Source organism: Dioscorea cayenensis, chromosome 5, assembly GCF_009730915.1.
Source record: "Dioscorea cayenensis subsp. rotundata cultivar TDr96_F1 chromosome 5, TDr96_F1_v2_PseudoChromosome.rev07_lg8_w22 25.fasta, whole genome shotgun sequence".
Lineage (NCBI taxonomy): Eukaryota > Viridiplantae > Streptophyta > Magnoliopsida > Dioscoreales > Dioscoreaceae > Dioscorea > Dioscorea cayenensis.
Window position 1 is genome coordinate 26,367,527 of NC_052475.1, and position 25,327 is coordinate 26,392,853.

At 33.7% G+C, this 25,327-nt stretch overlaps 3 protein-coding genes across 6 annotated transcripts; 2 read left to right on the forward strand and 1 right to left on the reverse strand.

The window, feature by feature from the left end:
* Window positions 1-3,340: 3,340 nt before the first annotated feature.
* Window positions 3,341-7,368, forward strand: LOC120260556 (pre-rRNA-processing protein ESF2). Its single transcript, XM_039268052.1, has 8 exons — window positions 3,341-3,461; window positions 4,263-4,528; window positions 4,604-4,667; window positions 5,174-5,241; window positions 5,679-5,768; window positions 5,849-5,979; window positions 6,779-6,910; window positions 7,003-7,368. Exons 2-8 carry the CDS (start codon window positions 4,264-4,266, stop codon window positions 7,021-7,023), a joined length of 771 nt encoding a protein of 256 aa, XP_039123986.1. The 5' UTR covers window positions 3,341-3,461; window position 4,263; the 3' UTR covers window positions 7,024-7,368.
* Window positions 7,369-9,311: 1,943 nt separating this feature from the next.
* On the forward strand, window positions 9,312-10,469 carry LOC120261921 (E3 ubiquitin-protein ligase RNF26-like). Of its 3 annotated transcripts, none has more exons than XM_039269942.1 (2): window positions 9,312-9,600; window positions 9,681-10,469. In XM_039269942.1, exon 2 carries the CDS (start codon window positions 9,718-9,720, stop codon window positions 10,240-10,242), a length of 525 nt encoding a protein of 174 aa, XP_039125876.1. In that variant the 5' UTR covers window positions 9,312-9,600; window positions 9,681-9,717; the 3' UTR covers window positions 10,243-10,469. The 3 variants fall into 3 exon arrangements, with proteins under 3 accessions (XP_039125876.1, XP_039125875.1, XP_039125877.1); XM_039269941.1 differs by having other exon boundaries at window positions 9,312-9,587; XM_039269943.1 differs by having other exon boundaries at window positions 9,312-9,587; window positions 9,685-10,469.
* Window positions 10,470-17,985: 7,516 nt separating this feature from the next.
* Window positions 17,986-22,277, reverse strand: LOC120262329 (purple acid phosphatase 15). 2 transcript variants are annotated; one of them, XM_039270421.1, is made up of 7 exons: window positions 21,934-22,277; window positions 21,226-21,417; window positions 20,651-20,984; window positions 20,286-20,503; window positions 19,581-19,771; window positions 18,634-18,918; window positions 17,986-18,555 (listed from the first exon to the last, which is right to left on the reverse strand). In XM_039270421.1, the coding sequence occupies exons 1-7, from the start codon at window positions 22,199-22,201 to the stop codon at window positions 18,391-18,393; spliced, it is 1,653 nt and encodes a 550-aa protein (XP_039126355.1). In that variant the 5' UTR covers window positions 22,202-22,277; the 3' UTR covers window positions 17,986-18,390. The 2 variants fall into 2 exon arrangements, with proteins under 2 accessions (XP_039126355.1, XP_039126356.1); XM_039270422.1 differs by having other exon boundaries at window positions 21,226-21,427; window positions 21,934-22,052.
* Between the last annotated feature and the right edge of the window lie 3,050 nt (window positions 22,278-25,327).

A 25,327-nucleotide genomic window follows, 5' to 3' on the forward strand; every position in this document is an offset into this window, starting at 1 on the left:
AGTTTGGAAAAATTAGGAGGGGTGAACAGTAATTTTCCCTTTTCCAAAACTATTCTATTTAAAATCCCACTATGGAGTATATAATTTAATTTTTAGTTGATTGTGATTTATTGAAAATTGTACTAGTACATTAAATTAAAGGGAAATTTAGAAAAAATTATTTGATACTGCATAAAATTTCTAATGTGACAAGTAAAAAAGCAAGACGTGCCAACTAAAAAGAAACGGAGAGAGTATATTTTAACTTTGTCTAAAATAGATTTAGATGGTTGTTAGTGATTTTGTTGAAATAAGAGTCATTTCTGTTATTTTCTATTTTTTATGAAAACAAGGGAGGTGCCTTGCCGATCTTTTGTTGTGCACCATAGGTGATTTAAACGACTTCATGTTATGTAACTTTGGAGGAAAAGGATGTTGGACATTCTTTCAAATGAGAGTTTAAACACTGGTCTTTAAAGAGTGGATTCAGTAATATTCTGATTGATTCTTTTTCAAACATAATACATAACACATATAAATAGACTGACATTGCATGAAGACAACGTTTCATGTAGACAATGTTTCTTACACTCATTCTTTTAGTAACTGCATGAAACCATTTACGATAACTTAGGATACACCACTTTTCACAATGACTCATTCAAACTCAATAAACATTATTTGAGCCCGAAAAAGTGCATAAATAATACTTACCACAGTACTCACTCACATGATTCGACTCTGTGCTTTGCTCATGCATTGATTTGTATCAACCACTGAGTTAACCATTGGTTCTTTTGTTGCTTTGTTTGCATTATGTAACCCGGCAAAAATTATGAATAACAACAAGGTAAAAATTTCAAAAGGAAATTAAAAAAGAATTACAAATTTTTTGTCTTGTAGATGGGTTTTAAATTAATTTAATTATTGTTTGTGTACAAATACAAGAATATCCGAACAGAAACAAGTTAGCAATAACTACTCTTAAATTGTTTATCCATAATGCATGTGCACTTTTCATTCTAATTTGCAAGGGCCTGATAAAAATAAATCGAAAGAAAACCACTATTAAAAAGTGGTTTTACAACATTCATATTTGCTTCAATTTTTTTTCCGCTATATATATTTTTTATTTTTTAATAAAATAGATAAACTATAATTTATTGAAAGAAAAAACTAATACAACAAACAGACAAACAACAACAAGCAAAGAAAAGAAACAACACCAGGGGCTCTCACCAAGAGTGAGACACCACCTAAACTTAAATAACAGAAAACAAAACTACAAAACAAACAAACGAAGATAAAAAAACACAACTGAGGAACCATATCCCTTACTTTCAATAAGCAAAATTAAAATCACCCTAGTATTTGCCCAGCTCTTATTTCAACAATTGCGAACGGATTTGCTAAGTCAAAAAATAGTGCTACTGTAGCCATTGTTGTATAAAGAAATTGATACAAAGCAAGTATCAATAGAAAGTAATTGAGTGGTATATCACAGAGAAGGTTTGTTTACTCTTTCATGCTCACCTCTTATTTGAGCATTGAACACATTTGAGGAGTGGTGAAGAAGTTGGCTGATCATGAGAGCTCTTTCACCTTTATCTGCATAATCATGAGGCTAACTTAAGGCAATAATAATTGCTGGTAAAAAAAGGATCTAATGTCAAATTCTTGTTAATGTCTTAGCAATCACTGGAGTCCAAGAGACAAATCTGAAGATCATTTTTCTTAATATGATATAATACAAATATAGCCAAACTCAAATAAGGCTTAACACCAGTATTAAGATAAAAAACTATTTCTCAGCATTCTTTAATAATCATGCTGCAAGATTGAGCCATTGGAGCCTTGAAGGCATCATATTTTTTAATAATAGACGACAAACGCCTTTTTTATAATGAATGTAACAGTACTAAATAGTACTGGAACTCGGATGTACAGTGTACAAGCGCCCTTTTTATATGAATATAACAGTACTGAACAGTACAAGAACTCGGATGTACAATGTATGTATAGTATGAGAATAATATAAGAATCCTAGGTGAACAATACGGTGAACAGTATTGTCAGGGGAGGGATTTGAACCTATTGACTTTTTTTTATACTTTGGTGTCATACCGTTGGGCTATCCGATGGTTGACATAAAGGCATCATATTCACTCATTCTTTGAAGTAGAATAAATAAATTAAAAGCAAAAAAACAAAAGCAGATAAAAGAAGATTAATAGTTTTTGTATCATATATAGGCTAAATGAAATGGTATTCCTCTCTAGAAAAAATGTAGGATATCACTCTCCAGGATTTGATAGCACAAAAGCCTTCAACACAAGAGACTTCACAGAAAGAATGGTTAGAATAAACTTGGGAACTGTAGTATAATCTCACATGATACATGGAAAAGAAAACCACAGAAAAAACAACATTTAATATAATTGTTAGATGTAAATTAAACAATATATTATTTAGATTGGATTCAATCTAAAACTTTGAGTTAATTGGATAAAAGATCTAAGTTTATTTATTCAAATTCTTATTTTATCAAATTGACTAAGGAACTATTTAAGTTATTCTAAGTATACACATTATTAACATGTCAATCTTTTTTTTTTAAATAGACAAAAATTGTAAATAAATTAAATAAATCAAGTTTTAATACACATTAAATATAAACCAAACATATTATTTAGACGCAGTTTTACCCAAAAGTTTACATTGGCAAGATGAGAAACCAAACTTATATTATTATATTAATATTTACTAAATTAACAAATATGGAACTGTAAACTTCTACTAATATGATTCATATATGTCTATGGATGTATATATATATATATATGTATGTATAGACTATAGTTACGTCTATGTCCACGCATATAAATTTCATTAAATTCAAGTATAAGATACTCTTTGATATTGAGATACTTAACATCGTTGTTAAGTATGTCAAACTACATATAACTCAAGTCTCAAATAAAGATAATTGCATGAGTCAAAAACTTCACATTACATGATGTTTCTCAAGGGAAATATAAAACATAAAGGTTCAACTGTACAAGTCAATTAAAACAATCAGTTGTAGTTTTAATAAATTGATGACACTTCTCATAAGTTAAAAGTTCATAGAATTTTTTTCCCCTTTTTTTTATATTTAAATTAAAAACAAAACAAAAAACAATGAATATGGAGGAGTTAATATAAGTTCAAGATATTTATCTCAAAAGTTAATTTTGATTAGGATAAGATTTACAGTGGTAAGAGAAACTACAGGGGTTAATTTGTAATTTCAAAAATTCAGAGGGTTGAAATTCAAATATTGAAAAGTTAAGGGTGGTATTTAAAAATTCCCAAGTTTATCCCCAAATCCCAATCTCTGTCTCCTCCTTTGAACCGGCGCTCGTCTCTCTACTTCGCGTTCGCCGGCGCCGCCACCACCGCCGTCGTCGAGTACTTGGTCTCCGTCACCCCCCGGGCCTCAGGTACTCTTTCTGTTCGACTTCAGTAGATGGTTGCTGCTAGATATCTCTTAGGGCAAGTTTCTTTATCGTCTCTTCTCCTTCGACTTTTCAGCTGATCCTTTTTTATCTTCATCTGATCATTATCTTCAATAGATCGTCTTTTTTGTCCTCTTTTTATTTTTCTATTTTTTTTTTGTAATTTCATTCCAATTTCGTTGTGGCTGGTTGATGGATTTTAATATATAGTTTTTGTAATTTTTCTTCAATTTTTAGTTTTTTTTTCTTATTTGTTCTGCGATTTAGGTTGGGTGGTGATAAATTTTGTGCAAAATTAACTTTTTATGCATTTGTTATGTGATGTTTTGTATCGGTAAGCATTAGAGCCATTTTTTTTTAGAATCAAACGTTGTTTGCGGATATTATTTTTGTGAAATTCTTATTGATTTTTCCAAATCCTTGACTGGCCTTTTCATTCATCACCAATCCTCTAATCCTCTAATTCTCCAATCCAATGGGATAGTGTCCTTTGATAGATACATTATAATCTCAATGAGTTTTTAATAATGATAATAATAACTAGCCTTTCCTAATGTGGTTTTCCTTTAGAGAACATGTACACTTTTTTTTGGGAGGCCTGGCTATCCAATTTTTATTTTGCAATTATGCACATAAATTAATATGTCTTTAGCTTAGGGTGAGTAATTAATATGGTTTTCTTGTTGAACATCAACTAATTGATGAAAGGAAATTATGAAATGGGATTGATTTGTGCTTTGACTATATTTTATGCTCACTGCTCACGTTATTGTTCAATTTCGGCAGCATGGCTGCAGTGGTGAAAGCACATAAGGAATCCAGTTATCCTCTTGTGGATGAAGATGGCATGTTGGATTCTCCTGAAAGTGTGCATAGTGATGACGATACAATATTAACAACGAAAAAGAAGCCTCATCGAAAATATCAGAATGTTACAAAGAAGTGTGGGGTTTGCTATTTGAGTCGTGTTCCTCCTCACATGGACCCTACAAAACTCCGTCAAATCCTTTCTCAATATGGAGATATACAACGGATATATTTAGTTCCAGAAGGTTTGTCACTCATCATAATTTTGTGTACTCCGCAACTGGATTTACGTGTGATATGAGCTATTCTTGGCATTGCAGATCCTACGGCTCAAATGCATCGTAAACGAGCTGGTGGATTTAGAGGGAAACAGTTCAATGAAGGGTATGCAAATTTCCTTTTATTCCTTGAGCATTCATGCTTTTAAATTTATAATTTGATAAAAGATTTGATGTATTTCAGCCATTCTTTTTTTTTCCTTGCTATTTTTCTTGTTGCTTTGATGATTTAACTAACTGTATCATTTAAAGAGTCCTTTCTGTAGTGATTTGAGTTATCCAAATACTACTTTCCCTGAAATTTATGTTGATTCTGTGGGTGCGCATTCATTCTTTTCACAAAATCTGTGTTAGATAATGAGTGGAAGTTCTACTCCTATACTTGCAGTTTTGATATATAAAAAGTTAGTGCTGACTTACAAATGCTTAAAAATTTACTGTGTAAGAAGCAATGCACCTAAATTTGCTGAAAGGATTCTTGGTTTATGCAACTCATTTACTGCAGTAAATTGAGCTGACTATGCTTCTAGCATTATACGCTTTATCAAACAAAAAATGAACACATACTTTGCAAATTCAATTGCTACTTGATGCTCACTTCTCATCTTGTAGGTGGGTTGAGTTTACAGAAAAGAGGGCTGCGAAGAAGATTGCAAATATGCTAAATGGAGAACAAATAGGTACTGTTTGATCCTTTGTAGGGTGAATTCCCACATTTTACTTCTGTTTTGATGCCAACGATGTTTCTCCTTTGTTGATACTAGAAACTTGTTCGTCTTTATTTATTTATTTATTTATTTTTATTTTCATTTGGGTACTTTCATAGCATGCAATTTGTCGTTTTCATAGCCCTTTTGCCATGCATCTGTCTGTCTGTTTGTGTTAGCTGCTGCTTTTTCGCTGTAATTTTTCTGTTGTTCCATAGTTCTCACGTATTTCAGCGCAAAATTTACCTGAACCTTCTCTTCCTATTTTTCTGTGAAGCACTATTTTATTTCATGTTGCTATGGTTGATGCTGTAACCAGACAGTCCGGTGTTAGGTTTATTTATGAATTTTACATTGCTTTGTTTTAACTTAATAGCTATACCTTTGTGATGAGTTTTAGTGTTAAATAGGTGGGAAGAAGAGGTCATCCTTTTATTATGACATCTGGAACATTAGGTATTTGAGCAAATTTACTTGGGATGATCTGACAAATGAAACAGGTAAGTCATCTAGATATCTCTGTGGTATTTTCCATTACTGTTAAGCAAAACATTAACTGTGTGTGCAATTGCCAATGTAGCTGAAAAGAACCATATACGAGAGCAGAAACGAGCTTTGGAGGCATCTGGTGCAAAAAGGGAGCGCGATTTTTACTTGTCAAAAGTTGAGCAATCACGTGCATTAAGTTCTATTGAAGAGCGCATAAATAAGGTTAGTATTCAATGTTTTACCTAATAATTTGGTTTTGCTTCTTGTTATTTGTCAATGCTATTTCTTTTTAAGTTCAGAATTCAGATGCAATTTCACAAAATGAATCATCTGAAGGCTGATATTTCACCTTTCTGCTTTTGGCCTATCGGCTGTTCTCTAAATGAACAAGCACGTAATTTACATTTATATAATTATATAATCTGCATAGTTTCTTGGAGAATTAAGTTGTGAATGATTGAGGTAGAAGCTTTAAAGGTTGTCTTCGAGAGGAAGTTACGTTTGTCCATTTAGTATTTTGTTATATTGTTGACCCTTATTCAATTTTTTCTTTCCCTGATACTTATATTAAGACTCTGTTTTTGAATTCACTTTTAAATTGATTTGCAATAGTGAATTCTTCTGTATTTTCTCCATATCACACTTGAAAGAAGCAAAGGGATGAGGAAAATATTTATGTTTTGCATCTTCTGGTGATGACCCATTTCGACCAGATATATGATCTATTTAATCTTATCATCGTGAATATATGCAAACTCGAAAGACAAATCTATGACATTTTCTACTACTGTATCTGTTGGCTGGCAGGGTTGAATTATTTTGTTAGTTTTTTTATTTATTCCGCCAATAATGTGGTCATGTTATCAAGTAAAAAAAATCCTTGTTGTATAATGAAAACTTCGAGAGACTTGTTTCAGTGTTTGTGGGATGCAACAACTACTAAATGACTTTACTCATTAGGTTTAAGAAAACAATGATGGCTTAAGACTAACTTTGTTTTTCTACTAACACACACATACAGAAACGGAAGACTGGAGAAACAGAGTTGAGCAAAAAGGAACCTAAGGTTATTCGCCATTTTCGACAGAATCAGCCAATTACTGCAGATACTGCACAGAAGAAACAAAAATTATCCAAAGACATTTTGGCAGGGGTATGAATTCTTTTACCATATTAATACTTTTAATCATTGAATTTATCTCTGTTCTTTTGTTGAAAACAAAAGTTTTTTTTTTCTTTGTGCAGCTTTTGGGTGTCGGTTCTTGATTTACTACAAATTACTTGCCAAGTAACAAGAATTAAAAAAAAAAAAAAAAAAAAAAAAAAAAATCAAATCTATGGCAATTTCTGACTACTTTGAGAAGCTATCACCAAATTATCTCTAAGGTATGTATCAATCAAAGATGATTTTTTGCCACATTTTTCTCTTTTATTTTAGTGTGACAAATTAACATAAAGAAAATTTCTGCTGCTAGCGTGTTACTGGAAATGCAGTTGTTTTTGTAATTGTTACAATTTTGCTCTAATGGTTACTTCTATGAGAGATCAGAATGACATCATTTTAATATGTTTGTCCTCAAATGCAAAACTTAGAGATGGCTCACCTCTTCATTAATTGTAGTTGATCTCCATTTGTATTATTTAATGCTCTGTTTATTTATACAATTCAGCCGTGTGGATTTGCATTTCAACTGCAGGAATTATCTAAGGTTAAAAGATATGAATATAGATATTAGTTGATATTCATATTTGTTTGCAATATAACCTTTCAGATTATAATTGAATCAGTTCACTTCTATAAATCATATTGGTGATGAACTTCAACAGTGTGTAATGATTGCAAATGAACTAACCCCTTTAGTCCCACATTGGCTATGAAATGGACTCCTTGTGTGCATATAAGTGGTGAACATCCTTCACCACTAGACCGGTCTTTTGGTGATATGCTCTCCTCACCACTTGTGTGCATATCAATGGTGCTTTCGTTGAGAGTCGATGTGGGGCACGATTTGTCAAGTTCGGTCGGGTGCGCTGGTCACAGAGGGTTCTGACCAGAGAGGGTTCTGACCAGGCTGGCTGGCTGCGCGCTGGGGTCTGAGTGAAGTGCCCTGAGTGAAGTACTGTTGGTCAGGCGTCCAGATTAACCGGACTGACGAGGGCGTCAGTGTCTTGATCGGTAGGGTAATGTAATGATTGCAAATGAACTAACCCCTTTAGGTTGTGTTTGGATGAAGGTATTGGGCACTATTGGCATGGGATTGATTGCTAATAGGGATATATGCCCATGTTTGGGTATTTTACTATTATCTTAGTAATGAGTACTGTAGGTAATTGTATGGTGCATAGTAAAGGCATTTGATTACCCCCAAAATTGGGGGGCATGGAGGGGAATAAACACTATTGATAGTAAAATGACATTTTTGCCCCTACTTAAAATTTAATTAAATAATAATTATTAATTTAAATAACTAATTATAATAATTAAAGTAAATAATAATTAATAAAAATTGAACCATTTAAATATTATAATAATTAAAAGTGAAATGACAGTTTTGCCCCTACACAGATTTAATTAAATAAAATAATTAATAAAACTATTTAATTATGATAAGTAAAGTGAAATGACATTTTTGCCCCTACTTAAGACTTAATTAAATAACAATAATAATAAATATAAATTAAGTCATTATAATAATTAAATTAAATTATAATAAACATAAATTAAGTAATTTAAATATTATAATTAAATTAAATTGGTTAATGATAAAAAAATTATTTATTCTAAATATTTAATTATAATATTTATAGAGACTAAATATTTATTTATATGTAATTATTTTATATATTAGTTTATCATTACTTATATTAAGGGTATTAAAGTAATTTACATACAATTCTCTATGTCACTTTTTCCATTCCCAATATTTATTCCTTTCAACCAAACACTTTTTTCATTACCATTACCATTACTTTTCCCATTACCATTACCATTACTTTTCCCATTCCCATTAGCATTACCATTTCTATTCCGTGATCCAAACGGACCCTTAGTCCAACATCGGCTATGAAATGGACTCCTTGTGTGCATATAAGTGGTGAGCATCCTTCACCACTATGCCGGTCTTTTGGTGACACGCTCTCCTCACCACTTGTGTGCATATCAATGGTGCTTTCTCTAACTAAACTTAAACAAGATAATTAGTACTTGAGCAGTAACAATGGAAGGAAATTGATTCCTGTTGTATTTGCTGGAAAATAATATATTTACTCAAGTTTCAGGCAAGTAAGAGGTATTCCGGACATGCACATAAGTCTTTTTTTTAAAACCGAAATAAACATGCTCAACATGTGGATCGTTGCTTGGTCTTATTAATTTAGTTCAATGCAGTGCTTGTCTAGAACATCTTAGTGTGATTATATCAAAAGCAATTTCATGTCTCATATATTAGCATGCTACTTACCCAAAAATAACCCAAAAAATAAAAAAATAAAAAAAATAAAAAAATAAAAAAATAAAAAAAAAACAATTCTAAACCACTAAATAAGACCAATTATGGATTTCAAACATATTAATTCGAGAAATTTTACGTAAAAAAAAAATTATTAAAAACAACAGTTTAACACCATCCTTCTCTGCTCATGGGTATACCTGTAATTTCACATAAAATCATTTGAAACCCGTTTACCCATTTAACTCCGAGAGACCCGTTCGCTTAATTTTCCCAAAAATCCCGTGAAACCCGAGCGCGCGCTCTCTCTCTCTCTCGCTCTCGATCTCTCTCTCGACCTCTAGTGGCCTCTAATGGCGGAGAAGGTTTCTCAGAAGCCAAGTATACATTTCGGGTTCTTAGATCTGGATATCTACTTCCGATTTCTCCATTAATTTTCTTTTTTTTTTGCTAAAAATTTTGGTGGATTTTTAGCTAGGGCCAAGATCGAGATCGGAGTGAGTACCTGGAAATGGGGGAGAGCCATAATGACGTAGATGACAATGGCGGCACAAGGACGCTCTTTGATATCATTCACCAGGAGGGATCCAGCGGCACCAGAAGGCGTGGACTCAAGGATAACCTCTACGTCGAGCCCTGGCCCCGTGGCAGGACTGGCAATCGTGCGCCGACGCCACGGGGAGCGCCGGCTCTGGCCCGCAACTTCTCTGCCCGAACTGATGGCGTACAACCCCAAGATCCGCCTGTTGAGGAGCCTCCTGCCAGGGAGCCGGTTACGATTTCTCTGATGGCGCTTCTGGAGCAATCGGGGAGGTTTGGAGGTGATGACGATGAGGAGTCACCAATGGCAGAGGAGGAGGGTGAGGAGGGAGGGGGAGAAATGCAGTGCTGTGTTTGTATGGTGAGGCACAAGGGCGCAGCATTCATTCCTTGCGGCCATACGTTCTGCCGGCTTTGCTCTCGTGAGCTCTGGGCCAGCCGAGGGAACTGCCCTCTTTGCAATGGCTTCATCCTCGAGATCCTTGACATCTTTTGACGCCATTGATGACCCCGCGAACCTCGAGATAAGCTCCTCCAATACCAGTAACTCTCTCTCTCTCTCTCTCTCTTTCTAACTTTTGGAGGTTTTTATAATTAAAAATATAATGAGGGACTTGGTTGGAAAAAAAAAACGCTTATTGTTGTAATACTTAAAAATATGACTGGTTGTTCTGAGAAGGAACTACTTTCCTTTGTTTTTTCTCTATTTTTGTTGGAAAACATTGAATTTGTTATAAACAAATATTTTTAATGGATGCCTACTGTAACAATTTCACTGTAGCAGCCGGCATTATTATAGTAACTTCTAGATATCACTGTAGCAGCCGAAACACTGTAGCAGCCGCCCATATGGTACTGTAGCGGCCGCCGGTACTGTTACTATTCCACCAACCAGGGTATTTTGGACCGTCGGATCGAATCGATCCTGGCCGTTCATTCAACTCTTGTAACCCTATAAATACCCCCTCATTTTGTATACTTTGATATATAGAAAAGAGAAGAGAAAGAAAAGAGAGAAATAAAAGAAGAAAGAAGAAGAAGTTAATTCTTCAAGGTTTTTGGGTTTTGGTAAATACTCTGGTTCTCTATTCTTATTACTATCTTTACATTTATAACATATATATTCTTAACACGTTATCAGCACGAATTTGCTCATATGATTTTAATTTTCTTTGACTCATCTAATATATATGTTATATATGTGGAATCCATTTCTAACACCGAATGCAGGAAGGATCGACAGATAATATAATACTACCAAACCATACATTTTATTCAGTCAACAATACATAAGATTTTCTTAGAAGCATACATAAAAAACATACAGTACTAAAGCCACTAAGGCTAATATTACCAGTACTTTTAAAATAAACAAGAAAAACACTAATATTATTATTACAATGAGTTTTTCCATCAAATCCAAATTATCAAGCATCATCTTTTTCTAAGTTTTCACGGCAACCCTCTCTCCGGCGATCGTTGACAAAACTTGGTAAAGATCTGTTGAGCCCCTTTTTCTCTTCTCCGACGCCCTTCTCACTACTTCGCCGGCCCCTTCGAGTTTCTCCGTCGGCAACTCGGCCGGCTTTTCTCCGTCGGCCCCTATTTTCTTCTCTCCCTTATTTTTACTTCTTCTTCCCTTTTAAATTATAATCACTTTCAAACAAATTTTAATTCCCAATGCTGCAATAATTGCAGCGTATGAACAGTAACATACACATGAATAGTACCGTACATGAACAGTAACATACACATGAATAGTATCGGTACGTGAACGAGTACTCAGTATACATGAACAAGATAGATACTTTTATGTTTTTATTCCCAGTACTCTCTATTCTAATTACATGTTGTATTATTATTTTTGAAGAGAAAATGGCAAATATTGCAAAAAAAGAGAATTTGAGGCCCTTCAAATCTCGGGGAGCAATTATATATCCCCGGAGCCCTCGATATCAAGCTCCATCTGAAAGTAAGAAACCTGAGTAAAACGATTGAGGCTAATAACAATGAGCCTAGTGATAATAAGGCGAAGGCCTTAATATTTATAAGGCATCATATTGATAATGGCCTCGAAGAATGAATACTTGACCATCGAGGATCCACAGGAATTGTGGTTATCCCCGAAAAGAGAGATTTCGAACATCTCGAATGGTCTACTTGCCCAAAGCACGAAAATGATTGGTCAAGCCTCGTGTTTCAAGATTTTTAAAAAGCGTGCAAGAATATAATTCCGAGCTATTTAAAATTGTTTTCAAGATTGCCTCTCGTGGAGAAACAGTGACGGAAGGAATGATGCTCGAGAAAACATTTACAACATTTCACGCATCGAAATGTTATATTACAACAACAATATAGAGAAAAAGAATTTTTACAAAATTCTCGAATTAATTTCTTGTCTCCTCAGAGCGGAGCAAAACAATGAATCGTTGATGCAGTAATCATCAATCTCGACCATCCGGATCAGCACCACTCGCCGTAAAATTAATTTTTGGGCAAAGAAGATGGCGTGGTCGCGGTGCTAGTTTTAAAAACCGCGGTGGGACGAGAAAATTATGGTGGTCGAGGACTACGCTGTCGTGGTGGGGGTCGAAATAATATCGGACCACGCGATAATAGAATTGATGTACATCAACAGAAGCAACAAAGCCACAAGATGGGGTTAGAGACAAAGAAAGATACATGCTATCGTTGTGGCCTGGAAGGTCATTGGTCCGAAATTTGCAAGACCCCTAAAACATTTTTGTCCATCTTTACCAAGAATCACTTAAAAAAACAAGAAAGGTAAAAGATATTGAGACAAATTTTTGCCGACAACCCCATAGTTGATCCAATTGAGGATAATTCCATAAATAATTTAAATGTAATCGAAAATACATATTTAGATATGTCGATTTCCTTATAGACTAGTTTGTAATATGTCTTTTATGTTTTATTAAATTATGTTTTTTTCTTTTGTTTTGTTAGAATATGGTCGATGATGAATGCATTATTGATCATGGGACAACGCATACTATTTTGACAAGAAAAATATATTTTATATCCTTATCAATGAGAAAGGCATGTATAGCCACAATAGTAGGGTCATCAGACATGGTTGAAGGTTCTGGAGAAGCAGCATTGATGTTGCCAAATGGAACATCCTTGCAGATGAAAAATGCTCTCTATTCCCCTAAGTCTAGGAGGAACCTTTTAAGCTTTAAAGATATACGTCTCAATGGATATCATTTAGAGACGGTTGATAAGGAACCTTTTAAGCTTTAAAGATATACGTCTCAATGGATATCATTTAGAGACGGTTGATAAGGAAGGAAAAGAATATCTTTATATTACACAAGTCATTTCATGCCAAAAACGTGTACTTGAAAGCTTTCCTCAGATATCCTCGGGATTATATTTTTACACGTATTAAAGTGATGGAATCACATACGGTATTAACCCCGAAGGTTAATGACCCGAGGTATTTAAAATATGGCATGAAAGACTTGGACATCCCGAGTGCTATTATGTTGCACTCGGATTATTACTAGTTCTCATGGACACCCACTGAAGGATTATAAAAATCCTAACACATAATGAATATGCATGTTCAGCGATGTTCAATGGGAAAAGCTAATAACCGGACCTTCTATAACAAAGGTGATCGGTGAATCTCCTAAATTTTTTTAGAAAGAATACAAGGAGACATTTGTGGACCAATACATCCATCATGTGGACCATTTAGGTATTTTTATAGTTTTAATCGATCGATCGACTAGATGGTCCCATGTTTCACTTCGTCTACAAGGAATGTAGCATTTGCAAGGTTATTGGCACAAATTATCGGGGCTTAAAAGCACAATTTCCAGATTATCCCATAAAAGACAATTCGTCTTAATAATGCTTTGGTGAATTTTCATCAAAAATCATTTTTATGATTATTGTATGGCGATTGGAATACATGTTGAGCATCCAAGAGCTCATGTACATACCCAAAATGGGTTAGCGGAGTCATTAATTAAAAGACTCAGATTATTGCTCAGTCAATGTTATTAAGGGACGAAACCGCCTACAAGTGCGTGGGGTCATGCTATTTTTGCATCTCTGCAGACTTTTAATACGGATCCGACCCATCGCATGTAATTCATATTCACCACACCAACTTGTTATGGGTAAAGAGCCCGATATTTCATATATAAGAATATTTGGTTATGCAAAGTATATGTGCCAATACCACCACCAAATCGTACAAAAATGGGTCCACAACGCAGACTTGGTATATATGTTGGTTATGATTCCCCTTCAATTATACGATATTTAGAACCATTAATAGGGGATGTATTTATTGCAAGATTTGCAGATTGTCATTTTGATGAATCTGTCTTCCCTGCATTAGGGGGAGAAATGATTACTCAAAATGAGCCAAAAGAAATTGAATGGAATGCATCACGATTACATACATATGATACTCGTACCAATGAATGTGAACTTGAAGTTCAAAGGATCATTAAATTGCAAAATATTGCAAATGAAATACCTGATGCATTCACTGATACTAAAATGGTAACTAAATCATATATACCATTTGCGAATGCTCCTGCAAGAATTGAGATTCCTAAGAATCCATTGAAAGAAAAATCAAGTAGAAAAATAAACCACAACAAAAAGCGTGGAAGACCAATTGGTGCCAAAGATTCGAGCTCCTACAAAAAGGAAGCGAGAAAAAAATAAAGATAAGGATCTCCCATGTGAAAAGGGAGAGGAAATTATAAAACCCTCGTAACAAGTTAATGAAGAATCAATGGGGGATGATATTTCGAAAATGTTGAAAAATTCAATTTGCTATGTAGATGATGGTCAAAGATTGAATCGGCATGAGACCGAAAATAAATGATATATTCATCTACAATGTGGCTACAGATATAGAAATAAATACCGATAATGATCCGAGCCACGATCCATTGAAGAATGTCGACAAAGAAATGATTGGCCAAAATGGAAAGAAGCTATCCAGTCGAGCTAAATTCCCTATCAAAAGCGTGAGGTGTTTGGGCCGATAGTGCCAACACCGGAAGGGATAAAACCAGATCGGTTATAAATGGGTGTTTGTGAGAAAAAAAGAAATGAAAATAATCAAATTATGAGATACTAAAAGCAAGACCCGGTTGCTCAAGGTTTTTTTCTCAAATGCCCGGTATTGATTATGAAGAGACATACTCTCCTGTAATGGATGTAATTACTTTTCGATTTTTAATTGCCATGGCAGTAAGTAATAAATTAGATATGCAGATTGATGGATGTTGTCACAGAGATATCCGTATGGATTACTTGAAAATGACATATATATGAAAAATCCACGAAGGATATAGAAAAAAACAAACATTACAAATAATCATCATTTATACTCTATTAAATTACGGAGATCTCTTTTATGGGTTAAAAACAATCCGGGACGGATGTGGTATAACCGTCTCGATGAATATCTTATAAAAAGAATGATACCAAAAATGATAGTATATGTCCATGTGTGTTTATTAAAAAGTTATACTAACGGTTTTTGTTGTGATAGCGAGTATATGTGGATGATTTAAATCTTGTAGGCACTCCTTCCGAAATTGCAGAATCGCAGATCATATTTGAAAAAAAGAATTTGAAATGAAAGATTTTGGGAAAGACCAAATTACGTCTAGGTATACAAATCGAGCACTTATCCTCGGGGAATATTTGTGCATCAATCAACCCTATACTGAGAAAAGGTCTTTGAAGAGATTCAATATGGAGAAGGCTTATCCACTGAGTACGCCAGATGGTCGTCCGAACTCTTGATGTTCGAGAAAGATCCATTTCGCCCACCGGAAGAAGGAGAGATCATTCTTGGTCCGAAACTCCATATTTAAGTGCAATCGGTGCATTAATGTACCTTGCAAATAATACCGAACCGAGATATAGCTTTTGCGAGTAAATCTTCTAGCAAGATACGGTTCTACATCGACACGAAGACACTTTGGAAAGGAGTAAAAGATGTGCTACGTTATTTACGAGGAACTACGGATCCGGGTTTATTCTATCGACAAGAATCTTCATCCAACCTCACGAGGCTTTTCGCGATCTGGGTATCTGCTCGACCCTCATAAAGGGCGATCTCGGGACTCGGATACATGTTTTCTTACTAATGGTACAACTATCTCATGGTGTTCCACAAAACAAACTCTTACTGACTACTTCATCAAATCATGTCTGAAATTCTAGCTCTCCATGAAGCAAGTCGTGAATGCCAGATGGTTACGATCTATGATTGGGCATATACTGATCGTCCACGAAATTACCATCGAGTAACAACAAATGCTACGATGAATTTATGAAGACAACAATGCTTGTATTTCTCAAATACAAGGAGGTTATATTAAAAGGTGACGAGCGAAAACATATATCACCAAAAATTTTTTTCTACACTCATGATCTCCGGAAAGAAGGCGTTATAGAAGTTCGAAAAGATTCGATCCAGGTGAGAATCAAGTCGATCTATTCACAAAAATCACTTCCTAAGTGCATTCACCAAAGACTTATATACAAAATCGGGATGAGAAGACTTAAGGATGTAAGTACTTCTGATATGAGTTAAAAGTTATTTATTTGAGGGAGACGTACTCTTTTTCCCTTCGCGAGGTTTTTTTGTCCCAATGGGTTTTTTCCGAGGCAAGGTTTTTAATGAGGCAGTAACCCTCAAATGTGCCAAGGATAGTGTACTCTTTTTCCTTAGCTAGGTTTTTTTATCCCATTGGGTTTTTCCTAGCAAGGTTTTAACGAGGCATATCTTTTGGTCGTAGGCATCCAAGGGGAGTGTTATAAACAAATATTTTTTTAATGGATGCCCATCTGTAACAATTTCATCAGTAGTGTAGGCATTACTATAGTAACTTCTAGATATCACATGGCAGTACCGAAACATCGTAGCGTACCGCCCATATGGTACTGTATGGCGGCACGGTCATCGTACTTATTCCACCAACTGGGTATTTTTGGACCGTCGGATCGAATCGATCCCGGCCGCTCATTCAACTCTTGTAACCCTATAAATACCCCCTCATTTTGTATACTTTGATATATAGAAAAGAGAAGAGAAAGAAAAGAGAGAAATAAAAGAAGAAAGAAGAAGAAGTTAATTCTTCAAGGTTTTTGGGTTTTGGTAAATACTCTGGTTCTCTATTCTTATTACTATCTTTACATTTATAACATATATATTCTTAACAGAATTAGTAATGTCTCTTTTATTATAATTATTTTAATTATAAAGATGGAGAATCTATGAGCAGTTGAATTAGAAGACAACCGAGAACATTGATTTTGGGATGGGAATGTACTACGAATGTATACATTTTTTTTTATATTTTACTAGTAAGAGTTGAAATGATACATACAATATGTGGACTCAACTTTTGGATAACTCTATGTGTATGATACAAAATTGCCAAATGTCCTTAAATTATCATATCTGCTTATTCTTGAATGGGGACGCCGATGACATGCTTATAAGTGCAATTCATGATTTCAATAGTAATGGTACTAATCAAAATGTTTGCCTTGATGTGTTCATTTTTCATAATTTAAGTGTGTTCAAACTTTCCAAATTTTCTCTCATCATAAAGAAAGGTCTGAATTTCAGTTTATATTAGAATTCTGGGATCTGGCCCTGTTTAACTGAAGACCCAGAATCTAGAATATAATTTTTGTAATTTTGAAATAATATAATGAATTTAGACTTTTATTTTCTTGGAAAAAATTCACTGTTTAAAATGAACGGCTCATACTTGAAAATTTGGTTGACAAATTCTAAAAAGTTTTAGATGAAAAAATGTTTGGTTGAGAGTTAAATACTATTTCTCTAACCAAACAATATGGCTAAATGTTAGATATATTTTTATAAAAAATTAATTTTTAAATAAATTTAAATATTTTTTAAATTAAAAATTTTAAATAATTTTTTTTTTTATTTAGGGGTAAATATACAATTTCAAAATAATTATTATTATTTTAAAACGTTTAGTTTTTATCAAAATTAATTAAAGTTAAATATTAGTCAATCTATACTATATCTTAAAAATAAAACAGTTGTTCACGCTGTTCAGATCATAGTTTTTCGTCCAACCAAACATTCAGTATATTTAATAATCAATTTATGTTTGTTTTTAATCGACCTGCATCATAACATGAATTTTCCATGCCATAAAATTCTGGAAATAAGAAATAGAAACGATCTCATTTCATAACATTAACAACACTACAAAATACATGCTCAGAAACAAAACAGGGAGGGAAGGAAACACTGAAAATAGGCAATTAACACAATACTCTATACACCAAATTCATATACTATACATCAAAATCACCAATAATTCTCCTGTGATTATCAAACTGATTACAAAACCATAATTTCTTTAGCTCTGTGAACGTTCTCTAATGTCATTCAAACTCCAAAATTTTCTTTCACTGTAAGTCTATAACCTTCTAGCTCAATCTCTGTAATGATCTACTACTGTTCTACAGGGATACTTCCCTACAGCTCTAACAACATATTATTATCTTCACTTGGTTTGAAACAATGTGATTGTAAAAAACTCCACACTTAATTGGAAGGAGCTTGCTTGCTACTAGTACATAACATCTTTTAGATGTCCCTAAGTAAATGACGCGGCGATTTAGATTTGAGTGCGGGATTAGTTCGAACAGGGCATTTGTCAGGCTGCCTAACAATGTAAATCTGGTCTCCTGCACTATTGTATGTGTCCTGATTCCGGTGCCATGTCCATAGAGCATGGGTCTCATTTTTCACCTACATGTGATGCATATCACTCTAAGCTACAAGAGAAAAGAAAACCAAAAGAAATTCAAATTATGGAAGCAGGATTACCTCAAGAATTCCGTGTCCGAAGCTACTCTCTCTGTAGGCACTGAAATCAGGCTGGCGATCCCAGCAGAATTTACCAGCAGCTGGACCTGTGGTGAAATTGAAAGCACAAAAACCACCCATGTACTCATCTGGAGTGGTCAATGGATCAGGACATTCACCAGGATCATCAGCATGTTTTATTGCCATCTTCTCCCGGTTGCCGCCATCACCTATCATGATATGCAAAGGAGCGCATGAATCCAGGGAGAAGTTGTAGACGCGGTTCGACCTTTCATATGCATGAACCTGAAAATTTACAGTTAAAAAAGGGGGGGAAAAGAGCCAATGATTTTATTGGAAGAATAAAGTAGTGCCTTTGATCTAATAGATTCCAGATCCACACAAATATGAAGTAAATGCCATAATTTTATAATGAACCACATGATTCCAAACGTTCTTTCAGAATAAAAATTAAGCTAAAAAGCCAATGATTTTGCCAAAGCGATCAGTGACACTAATAAAAAAACACATTATAGTGCCTTTCCTCTGATATATTCCAGTTACACAGATATAAAGGATTACCATCTTTTTAAAATGAACTAGGTGCTTCAAAATTCTTTCAGTCAGACTTAAGATAACCGCCAATGATTTAGCCAAAGCAGTCAGTGAAACTTACAAAAAGAACAGAATATGGTATATACCATCTTTTAAAAATGAACCACAGGCTTCCAAACATTCTTTCAAAAGCAGCCACAGTGTTTAAAATATATGTATGTGCCCATCATTATCTAATGAGTATAAGAGTCATAAGCCACATGCAGATACCTTCTACATCAATAGATGCTGTGGGCCTACCCAGAATAATTCACAAAAAGAAATTATAATTCAAATTTTAGTCATGGTTATGTTAGATTTAACCAGGAGGAGGCATCATCAACAACCATAACCAATCTTAAAACAAAACTTACATGACCATTGAAGACTACATCAACACCATATAAGTACAGCAGCTCTTCCATTTCAACCCTCATGCATTCTGCTTCCCTGTAATGTGCTTTGTAGGTGCTATACCAGGGGGGATGCCAAGTAGCTATTAACCAAGGCGTCACTGTTCTATCTACACTTGCCAGGTCTCTTTCCAGCCACTTGTACTGTTCCCCTATATTGCAAACAATGGTAGGACCATTAGGAAGAAATGACGCCATTGTGAACAAAATGAAAGAATTATCTTTCTGGCCTTAAGTAAAGGCAAGGAATGGTAAGAAGAGGGACAGCTGCAGTACATGACTCAATAGGCTCAGCTTTTCTGGACTTAAGTCACAAACGTGTAATTCTGTTGTGCAAAATGCAGCAGACAGTTCATGCGCAACCTACGATTCTCAACCAACACACAGGTATAGAAAGGGAAAGAGACAACAAGATGCTGCTAAGGACACTAATATGCTACGGAACAGATTAGTCATTAGAGCCACAAAGACAACTAGCATCAATAATGTCCAACGTACTATAAAATCTTACCACTATACAATGCTTGTATGGCATTAGATCGTTAGAATGCAGTCTTTAAAGGTTGATCAACATTCCAAGAATAATTATGCACGGAAGTTGTACTCAAAATTGAAGAGAGATGTTGGCATAAAATAAGTAAAAGTGAGCATGTATGGTTAACTCACCCTGCTTGTAGTAGGAAATATATGCACCCAGCATGATGAAATGAATGCCCCCAGCATTAAAAGAATAATAAAATGTGGAAAAAGATCCACTTTCTACTGATGGGAAAGCAAATCTAGAGCTGTATGAAAGAAAAGTTTTATGCTCTGCCTGTTCTTCTATCTCATGGTTTCCTTCCACAACCATTAGTGGAATTGTTGACACCACAGGCTCCATAAACCTAAAAATTTTGACAAAACAAAAGAATTGAAGTCAAAGAGAGGTACAGTTAATGGACAGAACATCAAGTTAAGCAGGCAGTTCTTTTAAGATTTTTTTCTTGGTGATAAAATAAAACTAGAGATATGTAAATGGTATTCATACCCACCTTCCCCAGTAATCCCATCGAGGTTGGTATGTTTCATGTATCAGAGTTTGTGGAAATGAACAAGAATAGCAATCTGACCCAGTTCCATTTGTCAAGTACAAATTTGCGTAAGTAACATCACCAACTAATACAATCAAGTCAGGCTCGTTACTACTCATATGATCAATTGTTGACGTGGTATTGTATGTTAGACCCAAATCACCAACAATAGCTATTCGATTTGGGTAACTTTGAGGACTAGAAATTGGCATGGTTTTGAAAGCATGGACAGCACTCATGGCTGGTATAGAAGGGTCTCCACATTTATAATAATACTGTTCCCCAGGCTCCAACCCTGTAGAGAACACGAACACAGTAACATAACTACAAAAAAGAAAATTTTGGTTTCATACTATTTCTCATAACTGCAACAGTAATCAAAATGCAAATGAGATGGAGATTAGACTTGGACCAACTCTAGTTTTAACCACTCTGAGCAATATAAAGAACTTAAAATTCCACTTAATAAAAGCAAAAAGAAGTATAAGAGAACAAATTCAACACTTCGAAGAATGATTAGTAGCAGGAACATATACCTGTCAGGCGAACATGATGGATTATCCCAGAAGTATAGTTCTGAAGGCCTTGAAATGGATAAAGCTGATTGTAAACAAGTGAGTATCCAGTGGCTTCATGACTCAAAGTGTGCCTCAGACTTCCATATCGAACAACACTAGCAACGCTATTAGGATCCAATGGCTTGATATCCTCCCCAATTTGAGATTCCCCTGTCATTCACTGACCAAATAATTATTGAAACCAAGCAGTGCTAAAATTTTCAAAAACTTAGTCGTTGGCACAAAAGGATCCAAATAGAGTAACAGTGACAGATAAGAATAATAGAATGATTCCGTATCAAAATAAAACACAAAAAAAAATAAAAGAAAGAGAATAAATTTCACAGATTATTAAGACCAAAACTTCAGAAAAGTATTTCAAATTAATTTTAAGCACAATGAAAATTTTCTCAGAAACAGGAAGCCAATTCTTGACAAAAAGAGAAAAGAAAAATTTTACAAAAGAATCTCTAAACAGAACAAAAAAAGGAATAAAAATCAAAACTTTGCGAACCATTCTCGAACAATAGTAACACCCCCAAAAACCAAACCCGATGCATGCTCGTATAAAATAGAAAGAAACGAAAACAGAGTCAATTCACATGAAATTCAGCACCGGCATCCAGAATCCCCGAAACCCACAATCCAAAGAAAATAAAAACAAAAAAAAAAAGAAAAAAGAAAAACCTGTAATCCAAGAGATCCAAACAGAATCAGCAAGAGACGAGAGAGAAACAGAGATCTGCTCCGGTTCAAACCCATTCACCCTCCGACGTACCCTGGGATCAGTATCAGGGAGGTCAACAGCATTCCCACGGAACCCACTATCATCAAGAGACACCGTCAATGGAGGAAACGGCCCATCAAGTGTCATAGGAATAGCATCCACAAGACAAACCAACAGCAATAACATCAAAATCGCAAAAGCGACCATAATAGGATAAAAATTCGGCATTTTGGCGAGAGAGGACAGGAGTTGGAGGAGTTCTAGGGTTTCATCGGAGAAGGAGAAGGAGCAGGAGAGGCATTGGATGGCGTGGTGGAGAAGGAGAGCCGTGTTTATATAGATATATATATCAAAGAGAGAGAGAAAGTGATAAACAGAAGGAGATAAAAAGGGAATATTCCCGGCGCGCCAAAAACTAAATAAAAGTGATGTTCCTCATACCACCACCACAGCACATAGATTATATATATATATATATAATAAAAATAATAAAAAAAACTCTTTTTATGGTTTTTGACTTTTATAAAATATATTACGTGTTTTCAATATTTATAAAAAAAAAAATCGTTACTAAATGAATAAGCCGAAAGTAGTGAATGTTGATATGGATGCTAACTTGATATCCATGTTATTTGAACTACCAATTCAGCCTAAATATTATTACTCTTACCAAATTTGTATAGATAAAATTATCATTTATTTAAAAATTAATTTATATGTCATAAAATGTATATTTTTTAAGTTTATTAATTTTTTTTCTTAAAATAAAATAAAAGTATGTTGAAAAATAATTTTTTAATGGTATGTGGCAATTTTTACCTGAATGGACAATTTTATTCCTTCAAAAAAATGAAAACTGTTGTTAGTTTTCCTTTTTATACAAATCTAGAAAATTATATGTTATAGGATGGAAAAAAGCTTTGTCTTTATTTTGCAAAAGTACAAAACTACAAGGATTTATATATATTCCTTATTATTTTAAAGAAATTGGGCATGTATACACACATTCTTTTTCATGAAGGATCAAATTCATATATTTATGTAAAGTTTTTTTTTTTGGCAAATGGAAAATTGTGGAATTAAAAAAATTGAAACTTTAAAAGAGGAAAAAAAATTAATATTTTAAATATTTTGAGATTATAATTTATTTTTCTAATTAATGATGAGTGTCTATTAGTGATATTTTTTTAAAAAAAATTGATTATTGAATATATGGTTTTTAAAGAATGCAATAATTAAAATTTGTGGTAAATTTTTTGATATGGCACTAAACTATAACCCTTTTTATTTTAAGTCCAAAATTTAATTTGAATGAAAATAGTTATCTAATTTTAATTTTATTTTATTGGGTGGTCATCTAAGAGAATTTGATCTATTTTTTATGATTTTATATTGAAAATTCTCTGTCAATAAATGAAATAGAATTGCAAGTTGGGCAGACAATTGCAAGTTGGGCAGATAGTATGTCATGTATGTCTTGACAGTGAATTTTTGGTATTTACATCATAAAAAAAAACTTGAATCTCTCGGATAATTACCCGAAAAAATAAAATTGAAATTGAATAACTATTTTGATTCAAATTGAGTTTGAATCTCATAGTAAAACAAAATTCATAGTTTGGTGACGTGCTAAAAACATTTAACAATTAGATTTGCAAGATAGGAAATCTTTTATTTATGAAATTAATTTTTAAAGATAATGGAGGCTTGTGAAAGCAATCATATGTTGGATTATAGAAACAAATGGTACTTTATGAGGGTGTGCATATATATATACACACACATGATTCTCTTTTTTTTCCTTTTAGGAAATTCTTCATATACCCGCATGCTAAATAAGAAAATCAGATGTATGCTCTATGAAAGAAAATTAATTATAAATTATAGAACTAGAGAATTTTAAAATTTGCTTATATATACTCACCTAGTTGAAACTCTTTTAACATTTTAAAAATTACAAAATATATTTAGAAAATTAAGATTAGTATAATTTTCTCTAATTATTCTGATCTAGTGAGTTGTCAACTCATTTAACCTATTGACACTGGATTTTTTTTTTTTATAAAATATTTATTTTCAGGAGAACCGGAGATTACATTCCAGAACCATATATTAATTCTATGCATGTGCACATTCCTAACTTCCTTTAAATAAAAAATGCTTATCACTTATTTGTCTATATATATATATATATATATATATATATATATGCTAATGAGCTGATTTTTCATAAACATCAAACATCACAAATGCGAAAGGGATGACTTCATGTTCTGAATTTTTCATTAAAAACCAACCTCATACCATCCCAAAGTCTAAGTTGGATTGAATTTATGAACCAATACAAAAAATGAGTTCACATAAATGAATTAGTACCAATTCTATACCTGCATATAAACCACTTTGTAAAACTATGTCAATGAGAATGTGTCAGTATAATTATGAGGTTTTGCAGGGGTATGCGTGCAAAGAATTCCATATTTGATACTTAAGGCACAAGAGAAGCTGTTGAAAAGAAAGTCAGAAACCATCATAAAGTTTGCTTCAAGATAAGCTGCAAAATATGGCGATGAGAAAGAACACCAACTTTTCGGGTTTTCGTCTTCACACAAGCTGAAAATTATACATATAAAGATAACAAGTTTCTGTTAATCAATGAATATTCCTGAAATTTATGGATAGTGATGGAAAACCTTTTCTGCAGTAAAATACAACGGTTGATGAAGCTTTCAGTGTTAATTCAAGTATCGGCACAATGGACAGTAGATAATTGAAGACAAACCAAGCAATCAGTTCATTACATTGTAAACTTTCGAAACTTTTCACAGTTAATGTTTCATTAGGTTTTAAATTTTCGAACCAAAACAAAAAAAAATGTGATTGCTGGAATCAAATGCTCGTAAGTGCAGAAGGCAATGGAAGTAACAGCTAATTAAGAAACAAAAAACTCTAATAGAAGGATGATAGAGATGAATGATAACCAGAATTCTTGAACCATTTCTGGGAACCAATGTATTTGCAAAACAAGCATAAATTGCATCATCTTAGTGAACTTACATTAATGTGAAATTCATAATTAGTTGATGTTAAACACGCCAACCACTGAAAAAAACTAAGGGCGTGCAAAACAACCAACTTCAGATGGTACCATGCCACCAATTGGCAAGCCGCATCAAGGTAAAGAGCATTTTAAATCCTCAAGCTAAAAATAACATAAAAAATTAAAAAAAGGCAGAAAACTAAAGCACAGTGTAAGGCTATGAGTTCAAGATCCAAAGATGAAGGGCAAAAAACAAAAACATCAAATTTGTGAGTGGTCTTTCAGAGCTAGAAAACAATGTCATGCTATAAGAA

Excerpts from the sequence above, each read along its gene's own strand:
- LOC120260556 (XM_039268052.1), top strand. The coding sequence starts at position 4,264 with ATGGCTGCAGTGGTGAAAGCACATAAGGAATCCAGTTATCCTCTTGTG. Across the intron at positions 4,668-5,173 it reads GGGAAACAGTTCAATGAAGG|GTGGGTTGAGTTTACAGAAA; the intron begins GTATGCAAATTT and ends CTCATCTTGTAG. Across the intron at positions 6,911-7,002 it reads CCAAAGACATTTTGGCAGGG|CTTTTGGGTGTCGGTTCTTG; the intron begins GTATGAATTCTT and ends TTCTTTGTGCAG.
- LOC120261921 (XM_039269942.1), top strand. The coding sequence starts at position 9,718 with ATGGGGGAGAGCCATAATGACGTAGATGACAATGGCGGCACAAGGACG.
- LOC120262329 (XM_039270421.1), bottom strand. The coding sequence starts at position 22,201 with ATGCCGAATTTTTATCCTATTATGGTCGCTTTTGCGATTTTGATGTTA. Across the intron at positions 19,772-20,285 it reads TATTTCCTACTACAAGCAGG|GGGAACAGTACAAGTGGCTG; the intron begins GTGAGTTAACCA and ends TTTGCAATATAG. Across the intron at positions 18,556-18,633 it reads TCGGACACGGAATTCTTGAG|GTGAAAAATGAGACCCATGC; the intron begins GTAATCCTGCTT and ends CATCACATGTAG.